General features: G+C 42.4%; 1 protein-coding gene across 2 annotated transcripts in view; it reads right to left on the reverse strand.

Moving 5' to 3' along the window:
- Nucleotides 1-13,763, reverse strand: part of NRAP (nebulin related anchoring protein) — a 360,104-nt gene that overhangs the window by 279,928 nt on the left and 66,413 nt on the right. For both annotated transcript variants that reach the window (XM_086922847.1, XM_086922846.1), the window contains exons 5-6: nucleotides 10,714-10,818; nucleotides 5,425-5,532 (exon numbers count right to left, since the gene is read on the reverse strand). In XM_086922847.1, the coding sequence (XP_086778973.1) occupies nucleotides 5,425-5,532; nucleotides 10,714-10,818 (213 nt within the window). The remainder of the gene's footprint in view (nucleotides 1-5,424; nucleotides 5,533-10,713; nucleotides 10,819-13,763) is intronic.

The following is a 13,763-nucleotide window of genomic DNA, read 5'->3' on the forward strand; positions in this document are numbered from 1 at the left end:
GATAGGGTAAATCTTGATAAAGTGGATGTTGACAACAAATATACAGTTCAAGGCCTGGCCAACTCCCATTCTCTTATAATCTAGGTGCTTTGCCAGGAGGTTGGTGGTATATATAAGAAGGATCAAGGATGGGTGAAAGACTATAAGGTCCCTACAAATAATTAATGTGCACCTACTTTGGTTGTTTTGCTGAGTCCAATGAGTTTGACTTAGGAGAAAGGAGCTATTGTATGACTAAAGGTAGCAGGGTCTTAGTCTTGTGTTTCGTGAGAGCTAAGCATCCTTGCATGGCCTTTAGAGGTGGAAGGTGGCACACTGCATATATAAGAATGAATAAAGGTATCGGTGCAAATTTGTAGGATGTGAGCTCAGTGAAGAACACCCCAAGCCAGGGACCTCGTCTCTGGGTCTCTAGGCCAGCTTAGCCACCATCACCCACCAAGAACTGGAATAACAAGTGCCAAGATGGTCACAACTGTTCCCTGGGGGTAGAACTGACACAATTTTCTCATGATCAACCCAATAAATGGTAAAACAAATTTAGAATCTTTTTTCAGGACAATACATTCAGACACAAATAGCACGTCTCAGCTAAGTTGGGGCCTCTATGCTGCTATACTCAATGAGATCCACTGGCTCCCCATCGAGGTAAAGATAACATTTTAAATGTTATGCCCTGAATTTATAGCTATCTACCTTAACCACCTATCTTATTTCTCCAGACTTCTCACTAGCTTTGGAGGCCATAGTGGTCTATGGACTCAAGCCACACTAAACCTTGAAACATCCGTGTTCAAAATATCCAAAGTTCTTAACCAAAATCTCCCTGAAGCTGCCTGTCTTTTCTTTGGCAATCCTTTGCGGTGGAGATCCAAATTGCAGTCCTCTAACATTCAGAAAAAATAACTAAAAACTCATCTTTTTTATGTCCACCTCAACACCCCTTACACAATCGTCCTGAACTCTTTTAACCTGCTGTTTTTCTCTGGACCTGTTGAGGATGTTTGTGCATTTATATTTTTCTGCAACATTAACAGCATGCAGAATGCATTGTCACACTTGATTACACCTGTACACACTGATATAGTATTGTTGCTTTTGAAACAAATTCTCTATGATGTGGGGAAGAGTGTTTTTCTGATCCTTGTTCGACAAGTCTCAATTTAGGTATAAACGCCATTTTTCCAAGATGGCAGTCACCCTTGTTACTCCTATCTTTCCGCATGCCTGTCTTCACAATTTCTGACAGATGTCGTTGTTAATTACCACTCTCATTGTTTATGCTGCTCTCGATGAACTTTCCCTGACCAGTCACAAAGTGCAACTAAAACCTCATGGTCCTTCCGCAGGTTCACTGTGCCCTATTCATTAATATAACACACTATTGTTCATTTATCTAGTTTGCTATGCCATCGCTGGATGGCATAAGCATAGAAGGGGTAAAATTATTATTCGTGTAATGGGACAGAGTTTAGATGTTAAGCCAATATGACTTCTAAAAGTCATTGTGCTCTGATCTGCTGATGAAATCATACACTTGCTTACACCCCCGTGATTCTGCAGTTCTGTTAATTTTATATCTAATTTCTGTTAGAAAAAACCCTCAACTTTGGATGTGAGTCCAATTACTTTTGTACTCTACTAGGGATGCTGTTTATTACTTACTTAATGCCTGTTAGGGTGACTAGCACGTAGGGGAGCAACAAAGGACCTCTACTTTTGTCAGTCTGTCTGTCTTGGGTAAGTTTCTGTACGGCGCCCCAGCTGTAATTCAGGGTCTTTATTTCGGTTTACACAGTCACCTCCAGGTGTTCTTTGGCCTAAATGTCTTCCATTTGCATTCTGGGGCCCACTGGAGAGCAGTTCTTGTGAAAGAGTATTGTTCTTTTCTGACAATGTGTCCTATCCATCCTCATCTTTTTCTCATAATGATATTCCATGTTCTCACAGACTCACCTCCACATTTTAATGCATTTGCATTTCACTGTTGCATCTAAAGTACACGAATGCCTCAGGATCTCATGGTAAAACTGATAAATAAATATATACCAACATTTGACCATGATTCAATGTAAGTACTGGATCCCTATAGGTTTTAGGGTGGGAAAGGACACTGCAGCAGATAGGGACACATCGTACATACTTTGAAGTTACTCAACTCTTCACCTATTCACACAGCCACCAAGCAACCTACTTCAGGCAATCAGATTAGTACTGCTTAATTAAGTCTCATTATCAAGCTGTACATGCCACCCTACTTTTATGTCCAGCTACTTTAGTTGGTTCTCATGTCTTGGCCTTTCTATAATTCTCGCACAGAATGGGGCCACTTCTGCACAATCTTGCCATAGGTGGTCAAGAAATCCTACAGCATTTTTCATCCCCATTACAGTCGATATTGCCGCAGTCACACTATTACTGTTCACCTTTCTTTGGCTTTTGAACCTTACTTCCCTGGGCTAACACATTATTTTGGTCCATCTGTGATAGCGGATACGGCTCATGATCAATTTCCTGTCTTTTGGTTTGGGCTCTCCTTTGCATTGAGAGATCCCTCCTCAGTTGGACACCCAGACATTCTCAATGGATACACAGGAGCCAATAGCACATCCTTGATCCATCCGAAAGTTAGCATAACCCTATCAAATCTCATCAGCTTGTCTGTTCGATAAGCCCATCAACCAATTTTTAACTCTGCTACGACCATAGGCCTGTGGGTGAAGTGTCACACGCTAACTTTTAAGTGACACATCACTAAAAGAGTAGGAGAAATTGCCCTAAAGCTCAGGTTAAATAGACAGGGTCAAGAATCTGTACAAGATGGCTGTTATTGACCAGTTTACAATATGTGAAATGCAGAAATGCATTTCACAATTTGCTAGTAACTTTCCTGTGCAATGTCCTCATCTCTGGACGCAGATGCTTGACTAGATGGACTTGCCGCACACCTCTGTGCTATTTTCATGTAACCATTCATGATTATACCCCAAAGCCTGTCTGATGTGTCATGGAACCAGTGAACTGGTTCTTACTATGATCTAAACAGAATGTGACCTTATCAGTAGGTCACATTTATTGGCTCGTTTGCATAGGCATCCTCTAGTTCACTACCCCCTAATATCAAGATATTCCGAGCCACAGCATAAAGCTTTTGTGGTTCCTGGGTTGCTCATAGAAACAGGGTTGCTTGGTCTGACCGCGAGCTCAGTGACATGGGTGATCTATATTCCTCTGGAATCCTTGTGACTGAAGATTCCTGAGAGGACGGTTGGGACGAGCGGTGGCGTAGCTGGAAGGAGCTTGGTGGCTGGGGTGTTTCTTCTTGTGTAAGCTTGGTAAATGTGTACAACGTTATCATCACCGTGTCTGCACAACTTTATTATACTGGCGACGATCTAGCAGACCTCAAGTGTGCAAGGAAGGAGAGGACACCCCAACACCAGAAAGTGAAGACTCTGTGCTACGCTGATCTTCGGAATTGCCCACAGTTTCAGCCTGGGAGTTACCGCTTCACACTGTGATTCTATATGTGCACAAGTTCTTGTCTATCTCCGTACTGAATGAAACAGTGAGTACCCTGTGCGCCCTCACCCCCAGGTTTTTTACCTTGAGAGAGTGTGGAGTCCCCGTTCCCCGAGTGAGTGGAACATTTTTCAAGACTTCTTCATCACGCTCGAGCACGGACTGTGTAGTCGGTGTTCTAGCGCTTGTTGAGGGCACTTCATCAGTGCATCAAAGTGTAGCTCCAATCCTCTATGGAAACTTACTTTATACTCTACGTCGGCGGTCATCTTGAGCTGTTGGGCTATTTGTTTCTAACCTGCCCATAATCTCCTACTGAAAGTCACGTTTGGCCATGTCGTTGGTGGCCATTTTAAAGTGCAGGGCTAATCTTCTTGTGTTTGCCTGAACTCTGTGTCAATCATAAGCGGTCACTAATACAGGCACGGCTCAGGCCTTTCGTTTAGTGAATTGGATTTACCGCCTGTGATAGGCACGCCTATCATATGCATGATTGGCACTTCCTGGTCACACGCTTTCTACGTTTACTTGCTGGTGTGAACTTGTGCATCATTCTCCACTGCACCAGACCGTTCAGCGATTGCGTTGTTTTTAAGTTTCTAATGTGTTGGATTGTTAGGTTGAGTTTGCTCTAAAGGGAGGGAGGTGTGTGGTAACTGGGTTGCTCATAGCAACGGGGCAGCTTGGTGTCATCGCGAGCTCAGTGACATGGGTGATGTATATTCCTCTGGAATACTGGTGACTGAAGATTCCTGAAAGGACGGTGTGTGGGACGAACAGTGGCAGAGCTGAAAGGAGCTTGGTGGCTGGGGTGTTTTTTCTTGTGTAAGTTTAATAAATGTGCACAACGTTATCATCACTGTGTCGGCACAACTTTATTATTATAGCATTCTCCTCAAACACTCAAATGAATGCCGACTGGGAAGAAGGAGTACCTGCTGGGAACTGAATCCTGCTGTTTCTGCTCCCCCCCCCCCACTCCCCGCCCCACTAAAGTACTGTAAAGATCACTTATCCCTAATGTGCCAGATTTACCTTCTGGGCTGGAATTACCAAGAAAACTGTAGCTCATAATGGACCTCATTTATGAAAAGTAAATGTGAAAGGGCCTGCGTCAGTCTTACGCCTGCTGTGAGGCAGGCATAAGAAATTGACGCATTTGCGTCCTAGAAGTGGCGCAGTGAAATCTTATAGATTTCACTGCGTCACTTCTAGGACCTTTTCTTTCGTGAGAAGGCCCCCCTGCATACAGTATACCTGGCGCATGTATAATGTAGCACAGGGGTTTACAAAGTGACGCATCTACCTAGATGCGTCACTTTGTAAATATGGTGCAACAAGGCACATTTTTTACGCTGCTGGTGCGACACAAAAAGTAACGCACCAACAGCGTAAAAGTGACGCACGGCCTCATAAATGAGGCCCACTGTACTTTCTGTTTTATTGCGCATTGCGCGTGAAAATAATTCAATGTTACCATTTTGAATTCGCTACTTCCGTTTCTAAGTCTGTCTTTTCATTTCCTCCTCTTTGAATGTGTTGAGGGTGGGGGTGGGGGGTCTCACTGACAGCTACTGAAAGGACTTTTTCAATGATTGCCTTTTATCTCATTATGAAGGAATGTGGGGCCTGATGCATCAAAGGACCCATTCTTTGTCTACGATGAGATGTGTTAATACATGATATAATCCGCTTACACAGCTGTTCCTTGCAGCCAGAATCTATTCCACACTTTCCGACCTCCCAACTTCTGCAGGTAAAAAAGGTTTCCATGTTGAGCTGGGCACTGCTCTTTCATCAGGACCTTCTACAAATTCTAGCACCTTTAGGGAGCAATGCGCTTTGTGAGACAGTGACCCAGTCGTGGCAATGAGAACTGCTGTCAGGTGATCGAATACCTACATTGCTCGCGAGTTCATTCGCCTTCCTGGCTATCTGGAAAGCAGGCGTGATCATTGCAGGAAAGCTCCCTTTTCCCTTCTGCTGCTCGTATTCTTCTGTGTACTTTAACTAGGGGAACAGAGGAATATCCAGGGTTAAAACGTGTATTAGTACTAATTCTAAAATACTGCACTCTACTCTGCAGTGGATCCTTGAGTAGAAAGCAACACTGCAAATTAATCATCACAATGGAAACGTCAGCAATTTTAGTGCTGAGTAATCAAGGATGTGGGCAACATCCCACTGGTGTCCCTTAATTCAAATGAGCTTTATTGTGGCATGTCATGTAATGACCACTGTGGGCTTGATTCACAAATGTAAACTTACACTTTTGTGTAAGTTTACAATTGTTTGCTATTCACACATTTTTCGTAGTAGTATCTTTCTGACAGTGGAGACTCCGCACATAAAAATATAGGACTATCCCATCCTATGTGCGGAGACTTTGCAGTCGTAAAGACACTACACATAAAATACCTTTGTGAATACGACGGCGGCTGGTATTTGAAGGCGGGGGCAGTTCCTGCAACGTTGTGATTGATCTGAGAGCCGTGGATCGGCGCTCAGCCAGAGAATGGGAGGCTGCGCATGTTCTCCATGCAGGCTGTAAGACAGCCTGCAAGGAGATCATGCAAAGTGCGCATGAATGTTTAACCAGCCCCAGTTGGCCGGCCAAACATTCATGCACACTTTAGGGAGTGCAAAGCACTCCTCCCCTGCTCTGTCAGCAGAGCAGCATGGCCCTACCCGCCCACAAGGCTGCCACAACGAGGAAATATTTAAATGATAATAACTTAGAGTTAATATAATTTTATTTTTCCTTTAGTGAGACTGCTTAAAAGCAGTGGGGCGACTCTCCTTCACATTTGCGGAGGATCCTCCACTGTGTGAATAGCAAACAATCGTAAACTTACACAAAAGTGTACATTTACCCTTGTGAACCAGGCCCATAGGGTCAGCAAAAACAGCTCATGATTTATGATTAACTTAGTTATTACATGCAGCAAGTTTTATTTTTAACATTAATTACTTTGGACAAAGTTGACAAATCTACATGAAATGTTCCAAAAACAATACTTATTTTCCTTAGAAAATTTCTATAAAATGTCCTGAAGTTTTTTCAAATTCTGTTCTACAACAAAAACGACAGCACAGATTTACATAAAACATGGCACGAAAATAATACACCCAGTTGGCCCCTTTTGTTGATTTATGTACTTCTCAATAGTCGTTTTTGAAAAAAATAAAAAAGGAGCATTTACTGATATCTGGGCAGAGCCAAAACGTTCAAATCTAACCTTTAAAAAGCTGGGCAAGGCCCTGCCAGCCATTAAGTGTTGCGAGTAGTTCAAGAAATGCATCACAAAAAAATGCTGTAAAGTGGTCACGTGTAAAAAACATTTTTTGAGGTGGTGTTATTACTTTTGTTCTTTATGAAAACTCTATAGGAAACTTTCCAGAATAAAGTACGAAAACGTAATATTAACTTAGTTGAAACAAGTGCTGAGATGGTCCCAAAAGTAGCAGTTTTAATTGAAATCCAAATAGGGGCTCAACAGAGGCGTAGCCTGGCCAGTAAAACGGGGGGGGGGGCACAGAAGGAGCTTCAGATTCCCTAACAATCACGCTGACATATATTGTAGAAATACATTATATGAGAAGCAGGGCATACACTGGCGTAACAAAACTTGAGGAGACCCCCTGCAAGGCACGTGGAGGGGCCCCTCTGGACTCAATTAGGAGCTATCCGGCCAGAGTACTATGCTGAGGGCTGCAGGGGCCTGTGTTATGCCACTGTGCGCATATGAGGGGCTTACGGGGCAGTGGATAGTGTGGGGAGTACAGATTGTTAGGATATTATGAGTACTTAAAACCCAATATTTGTCAAACTAAAAAGAATGTGTGTGTGTGTTTTTGCTGTGTGCATTTTAAAACTTCCGGGTGAAATCCGATAGACACCTCACCATACCGGACTGAAAGCACATGTATCCAAATATTCATTTCAGAATAAAAAATGTCCGGGTGTGTAACACCCCAAGCCCCCTCAAAGCTATGCCCCTGGGAATCACTGAAATGTGAAAACACAAAAAAAGTTTCCTGGGGACAATGCCAAATAATTATTTGGAACTGGGTATGGGCTCCCAAGCAGCAAGGCCAAGCCACAGCCTAATGTATCAAAAAACAAAGAACACCAATGCTGCCCTTGAATGATTCTCACTATCTTAATGTGTTCCATATTGTGTATGTCATATGTTTTTTCAAACTGAAAAAAAAGAGATTCAAGGAAAAAAAACAAAAAAACAAAAAAACCTCTAAATGAAGAAATATAATCAATAACATTGAAGATTCATTCAAGAGATATTGATCTCCTCACTTTGTGTTTAAATCGATTGTGAGATGCTAAGATAGTGAGAATCATTCAAGGGCAGCATTGGCGTTCTTTGTTTTTTGATACAAAAGAATTATTTGGAGCAGGTGCGGCCAGCCAGATAAGAGCGATGAGGTGGGGTGGGGGGAGTCAACAGATGACGGGATAGGTAAAATTAAATAAAAAAATAAATGAAACCACTTACCGACTTGGAGATGCGGCAAGCGCAAGTTAAGTGGTTTTATTTAATTTTTATTGAATTTTAATTTCAATTTTAGGACTTCTCCCATCCTGCCCCGCCCGTACTCCGCCCGCCTCACCGCTCTTACCTATACCAGCCACCCCTGATTTGGAGCGGGGAAACACGCACAGAGCATGGCTTTATTGTCACCCCTGTGATAAGGGACCAAAAGCCATGCTCTCCGGGTACTAGGTATAGAGTGACACAGTGCATGCAAGGAGCAAATGCTATACTCAGCAGCCAGTACCTCTGGTCAGCCTTGCACTGCAGGCTCTTGGGGCAATAAGTGTGATGAGACGGCAGCCAAAGACCACACCTGCAACCAGAGCATTGGGCCATTTCATGTGGGTTCTGGAGGCAAACAGACTGAGTGCAGGACATGACTAAAGATCTTATCCTGTGAGCCGTATAAGCAGGGGTCTGGGTGCATAGCCGGCTGAAAGCATCAACCAGTGCACTGCTGTCTCTGAGGGATAGTGGGCACAGGGCCAAAGACAATAAGACATACCACCTAAAAAAACAAGATATGTGATAAAGGGAAGATAGGACAGTTTACTCAGAGGACAAATAACTTCAGTTAGAAAAGCATTTAGAAATTATCGATCCTATTGTGTACCCCTGTGAAGTGTGCCATTGTCAATACCAGGCGTGTGGTATGCTCACCTCACCCCTATGTGGCTGCAGTTTTTCCAGGTGGTCGCCACCAGTCTGCCCACTCCGGTATTTCATGCCTGCAGTAATAGAATGTATTCTATCCTGGGAACCAATCAGACTGTACATTTCACTGGAGTCTGAACAATCTGGAAATGCCAATGCAAGAAAATTCTCCTATGACAAATGAGGAACCTTTCAAATTCAAAAACAGTCCTCGAATAGTCTAAGCCCAGGGCCATTCAAGGTCCAACTATACAAAAGATGACCCTCTCAACGTTCACCTGTCACCTTTTAAAAAGTAAATATCTCACTTATCAATATCTCGTGGTCAGGCTTGGTGTAATTTCACTAAGCAGTTGTTTCTGCATAAATAACATATATATAGTTTTTACTCCTAGTCAGAAATGCGTTCCCATTCCGTTTTCACGGTAGGAATGCTACACACTATTCACCAACAGCTCCATTTCAATCCCTGTGCAAAACTAGCCTTTATGGAGCCTTGATGGCCGCTTCCTGTAGTTTTAAAGCCCTGTAAATACTATCAGTATCTGTTCAGCTGCCGATCCATACTTATGTTCTCAAACCCCGCAGGTCAAGAGACGGAGGCTCTCAACTAGAAATAGAACCAACGTATCTCAGGTTACACAAACATTTGGAGCTGGTGCCTCGACCCACTGAACTTAACGTCCTGGGGACAGGGGGAAGGTAAGTATGTTTAATGATTATACGGTCTGACCAGGGTTCTGAAGAAATAAAGTCGAACTCTACACGTGAAGGTTTAGGAATGGTAGCTAATTGTTTACATAGGAGAAGTAGTGCTGAAAACAGGGAGTAGAAAGGATGCGCATAGGTGGCAGTCTGGGCTGGAGGAACAGGTGGGTGGGGGGAGTCTCCACAGGTGGGGAGGGGGTGGCGCCCACCCACCGGGGGTGGCGCCCACCCACCATACTTAGAGATCCCTGTGCCGTATCTCTGCAGACGCTGCAGCAGCACTTTCATCAAAACTGAGATGACAGCTTACTGTCACATCCTGATGGCTGGTTAGAATTATTTTTTTGTTTTGCAGAAAGAAAGCAAAGTGGAGGTTTATTCTGCAAAACAAAAAAATGAGAGGCGCTTGTTCAAAGGGAGTTTTCTTCCTTCACATAGAGGTGATCTGATGACATTCCCTGCACCGGTCAGACAGCCACACCTGGGTGGCGAAATCAGACAGGGAAAATCTTTAGTGGGAGGCAATCCCTTAGACGTCGACCTTCCATTGAATTAAAGGTGGTGCCTCTGTGGCTGATGGTGGTCACCAGCCTCCTGGTGGAAGCTCCACCTGCAGTCAATCATCAGTCCTGCCAACTCTAAATGGGTTGGGAAACTTAATTTGTTCAGGCTGGAGACTGGTCAGGTGGCAGTGACGCCCCCTATTCAACCAAACTTGAATATTTCACAGTGGCCATGAGGTGCATTTTCATTTCTTTCTTGAAGAGCACGTGTTTTGTCACAAGGTGTCGGCTGTTTTTCCTGGTTCTCATACATGTTTACGGTCTACAACCATCTTGCTTTTGGCTTCAATATAGAATCACAAGTAATGTGAATACGAATCATTGCAAAGACTTAGAACTGTTCTTTTTGACTGCTCTGTGAGTACTTTGGTACTACGGTTTTTCATGTTCACACAAAATTACTTGAACTAATGTGTTTGAAGCATCCATGGTAGTAGCGTGCTATTGTACCATTACAGCACCAACCAGATAAAATGTGCTATTTTCTAACAATTTTTGCACTTAACATATGATGTGCGGTCGACAAGGCCACTATTACCTGTTGTAATCATTTATATTCAGTGTAGAGTTCAATGGTGTTTGCAAATCTACTGTATGATGATCGATTCATTTCCAGTTAATTGTTCGCTAGTAAGAATTATTTTTGAATAATGTGGTTTAATTAAACCTGTAAGATCATTGCCACACACTTTTGAAGCCCGAACCATACATACATCACTGAGGGTCTTCTGCGCCTGGGCCACTCGCACCATCTCAGGGTCTGGAACCGTCGGTGAGTACCAACATTTTTCCTCTTCATAAGCAGCCTGGTATGCATTCTGAAAATGATATATACAGTATATATATTATTTCACAAGCAATATGACTGTAAATTAAGTCATTAAAATGAAAAGGCCTTGCTGTATTATGTGAAACACTATTTTTTCTTGTTTTAAATAGGAGCACAGAGTCACAACAAAACACACAGCACAACACAAAAACATTACGGGGCTTGTTATCTAGGCAGGCGATAACATTATCGCTGTTTTACCGGCAGAAAACTTCCGCTAAAATGGCGATAATGGGCTTGATAATATGCTCTATGGAATTCCAATTGAAGCCCATGTTAAATACGAAGGACATTTAACATCGGCTTCAACTGGAATTCCATAGAGCATATTATTAAGCCCATTATCGCCATTTTAGCGGCAGTTTTCTGCCGCTAAGAAAGCGATAATTGTATCGCCTGTCTTGATAATATGCCCCTACGTGTCTGGCAGCCCTTGCTCCTAATGCACTCACCATAAGTCCCACACAGAGGATAGCTATAAGGTTGGGCACTGAGAGGCCAATTTACAATCATTTACCAAAACAAGTGAGACGTACGTATGGAAGTGTAGTAATATATGCATGCGAAAATTTCATGTAATTCACAAAGGAAAGGAGAAATCCAATCTACCTGTATAAGTATGTTTCACTTGTGCATAATGTATGTGATACAAGTACATATTACACACACACATACATGAAAAAATGTGTGTTCCTAGGGAAGAGTCAGAGGAGTGACCAAGAGCATGAGCATGCAAGGTAGTGCATTTATGTGTATTTTCAAAGGTTTGGAAAGGCACTGTATACAAAAAAATAAGCATAAGCACTAAGGGGCATATTATCAAGAACAGCGTTAAAATTATCGACGGTTTAGTGGCAGAAAACTGCCACTAAACCGGCAATAATGGGCTTGATAATATTCCCTGGAGAATTCGAATAGAAGCCCAGGTTCACACCAGAACATGGACTTCTATTGGAATTTGCAAGGGCATATTATCAAGCCCATTTTCGCTGTTTTAGCTGCAGTTTTCTACCGCTAAAGCGGCGATAATTTTTAACGCCGTTCTTGATAATATGCCCCCTAATTCACAACGCAAACGTAAGATAAACAGAAAGTACACTTAATTTCTCCTATACAAGCAGGTGTAACAAGTGAATAGGTGTCATTTAAGTTAAAAGTAATAATTGAAGAGGAAAGGAGTTGAAAGTGTAAATATTCTTAGCATCAGTGATTCAGCTAGTAGTAAAGCCAGAAGTCACTAAAGTGAGCGAATAGCAAAGCCCAGTGAAATCGTGAGTAGCCCTTGCATGTATATGAATGAACAATTTGTAAATCCCACAAATGCATCAATGCGCTGTGTATGCACTCTTGTCAATGACATCTTAAGAATTTCGGGGGCCTTGGGAAAGAAAAACTGTATAGGGGACCCTGTCCAGAACAGCTTTGTATTGTATTAACCATTTTATGCCAATTTAAACTACACAATGTAATCAATTATTGAATAATAAATTAAAGGTTGAGATAGAAAAATAGACAGATGTGAGATAGAAAGTTCACATTCCCAAGGGAAATCCTTGGTTGGCGGGGGGCCTTGGGCAATTGCCCGCTTTGTCTATGCCTTAAAATGTCTCTGCCTCTGGGGCGTTCGGTGTGTCTGTGTTTCTGCATCTGTCCGTGTGTCTATGGCTGCCACTGTGTCTGTGTTTGTAACGAACGATACAAGTTCACTGTGGGATTGTGAAAACCAAGCAACACATGCCTAACAGTGGCATTGTGGAAAATGAGAAATTCCGTGAATTGTTGCAACATTGAGGGAACTAACAGCCTGATTCATCATAGACCCGTTTTGCGAGTCTATAATAGCGATTCATAAGGAATCGCTATTACAGACTCGCAAAATGGGATTCATGTAGGAATCGCAAAAAGATTTGCGATTCCTACACAGTCCTTATTTGCGATTAGCAAATTGCTAATCGCAAATAAGGAATAACTCCCCATTCATTCCTATGGGCCAAAAGGCCCATAGGAATGAATGGAGAGTATTCCTTATTTGCGATTAGCAATTAGCTAATCGCAAATAAGATAGCGATTTAAAGGGTGCCAGGGGTGTCCAAAGGACACCCTGTAGCACCCCTTAAATGCAAATTGAAACAGGTGTTGCGAACACACATGTCCAAAGAACATGTGTGTGTGCAACATGCAACTTAGAAAAATGCTTTTAAAAGCATTTTTCTACGTTTTCGCTATTTACCACGAGGTTTGACCTCGCGGTAAATAGCGGGACGAAATTGCGAATTCGCAATTTTTTAATGGATGATGAATTGCATTTAAGAAATCTCAAATAGAGATTCCTTAAATGTAATTCCTCGCAAAATTGCGACATCGCTATTACCGATTTTTGCATTTGGGATGATGAATCCCAAATGCAAAAATAGAGCTCGCAAAGGGCCAGATTCTCAGAATCTGGCCCTTTGCGAGCCGATTTCGGCTTGATGAATCAGGCTGTATGCATCTCCACTCCTAAAGTCTTGTAAAAACCTGGCAAAGACCTGATAGTGCAACAATCTAGAAATTGTACCGAAGGGTCCATTGTAGCAATACTGTAGGATCTGGACAGACATTTAAATTACAGCAGCCTTATAGAAAATGGGCTCAATTTATATTGATACAGTTTTGCAGAAACTAGCCTAAAAGTGCGCACTACTGACGTTCTGTGGAAAATGAACAAAAATGTACATAGCTGTACCTTTGTGTGAATGGAAAATATGCCTGTTACTTCATCGTTGCGAAAACTATGCAAAATATTCATTACAACGACACAACGGAAATTCGCTCAAATTGTGCATTACCATATTAGTGTAAAAAATGTAGCTAACGAGCACGTCAAGCTGGGGTCTGCATATAATATTTCATTACTACCAAATATGTGTTTTAGTGTGTCATTGTGGAAATTAG

This window comes from Lissotriton vulgaris, chromosome 5 (assembly GCF_964263255.1).
Source record: "Lissotriton vulgaris chromosome 5, aLisVul1.2, whole genome shotgun sequence".
Taxonomy (NCBI): Eukaryota; Metazoa; Chordata; class Amphibia; order Caudata; family Salamandridae; genus Lissotriton; species Lissotriton vulgaris.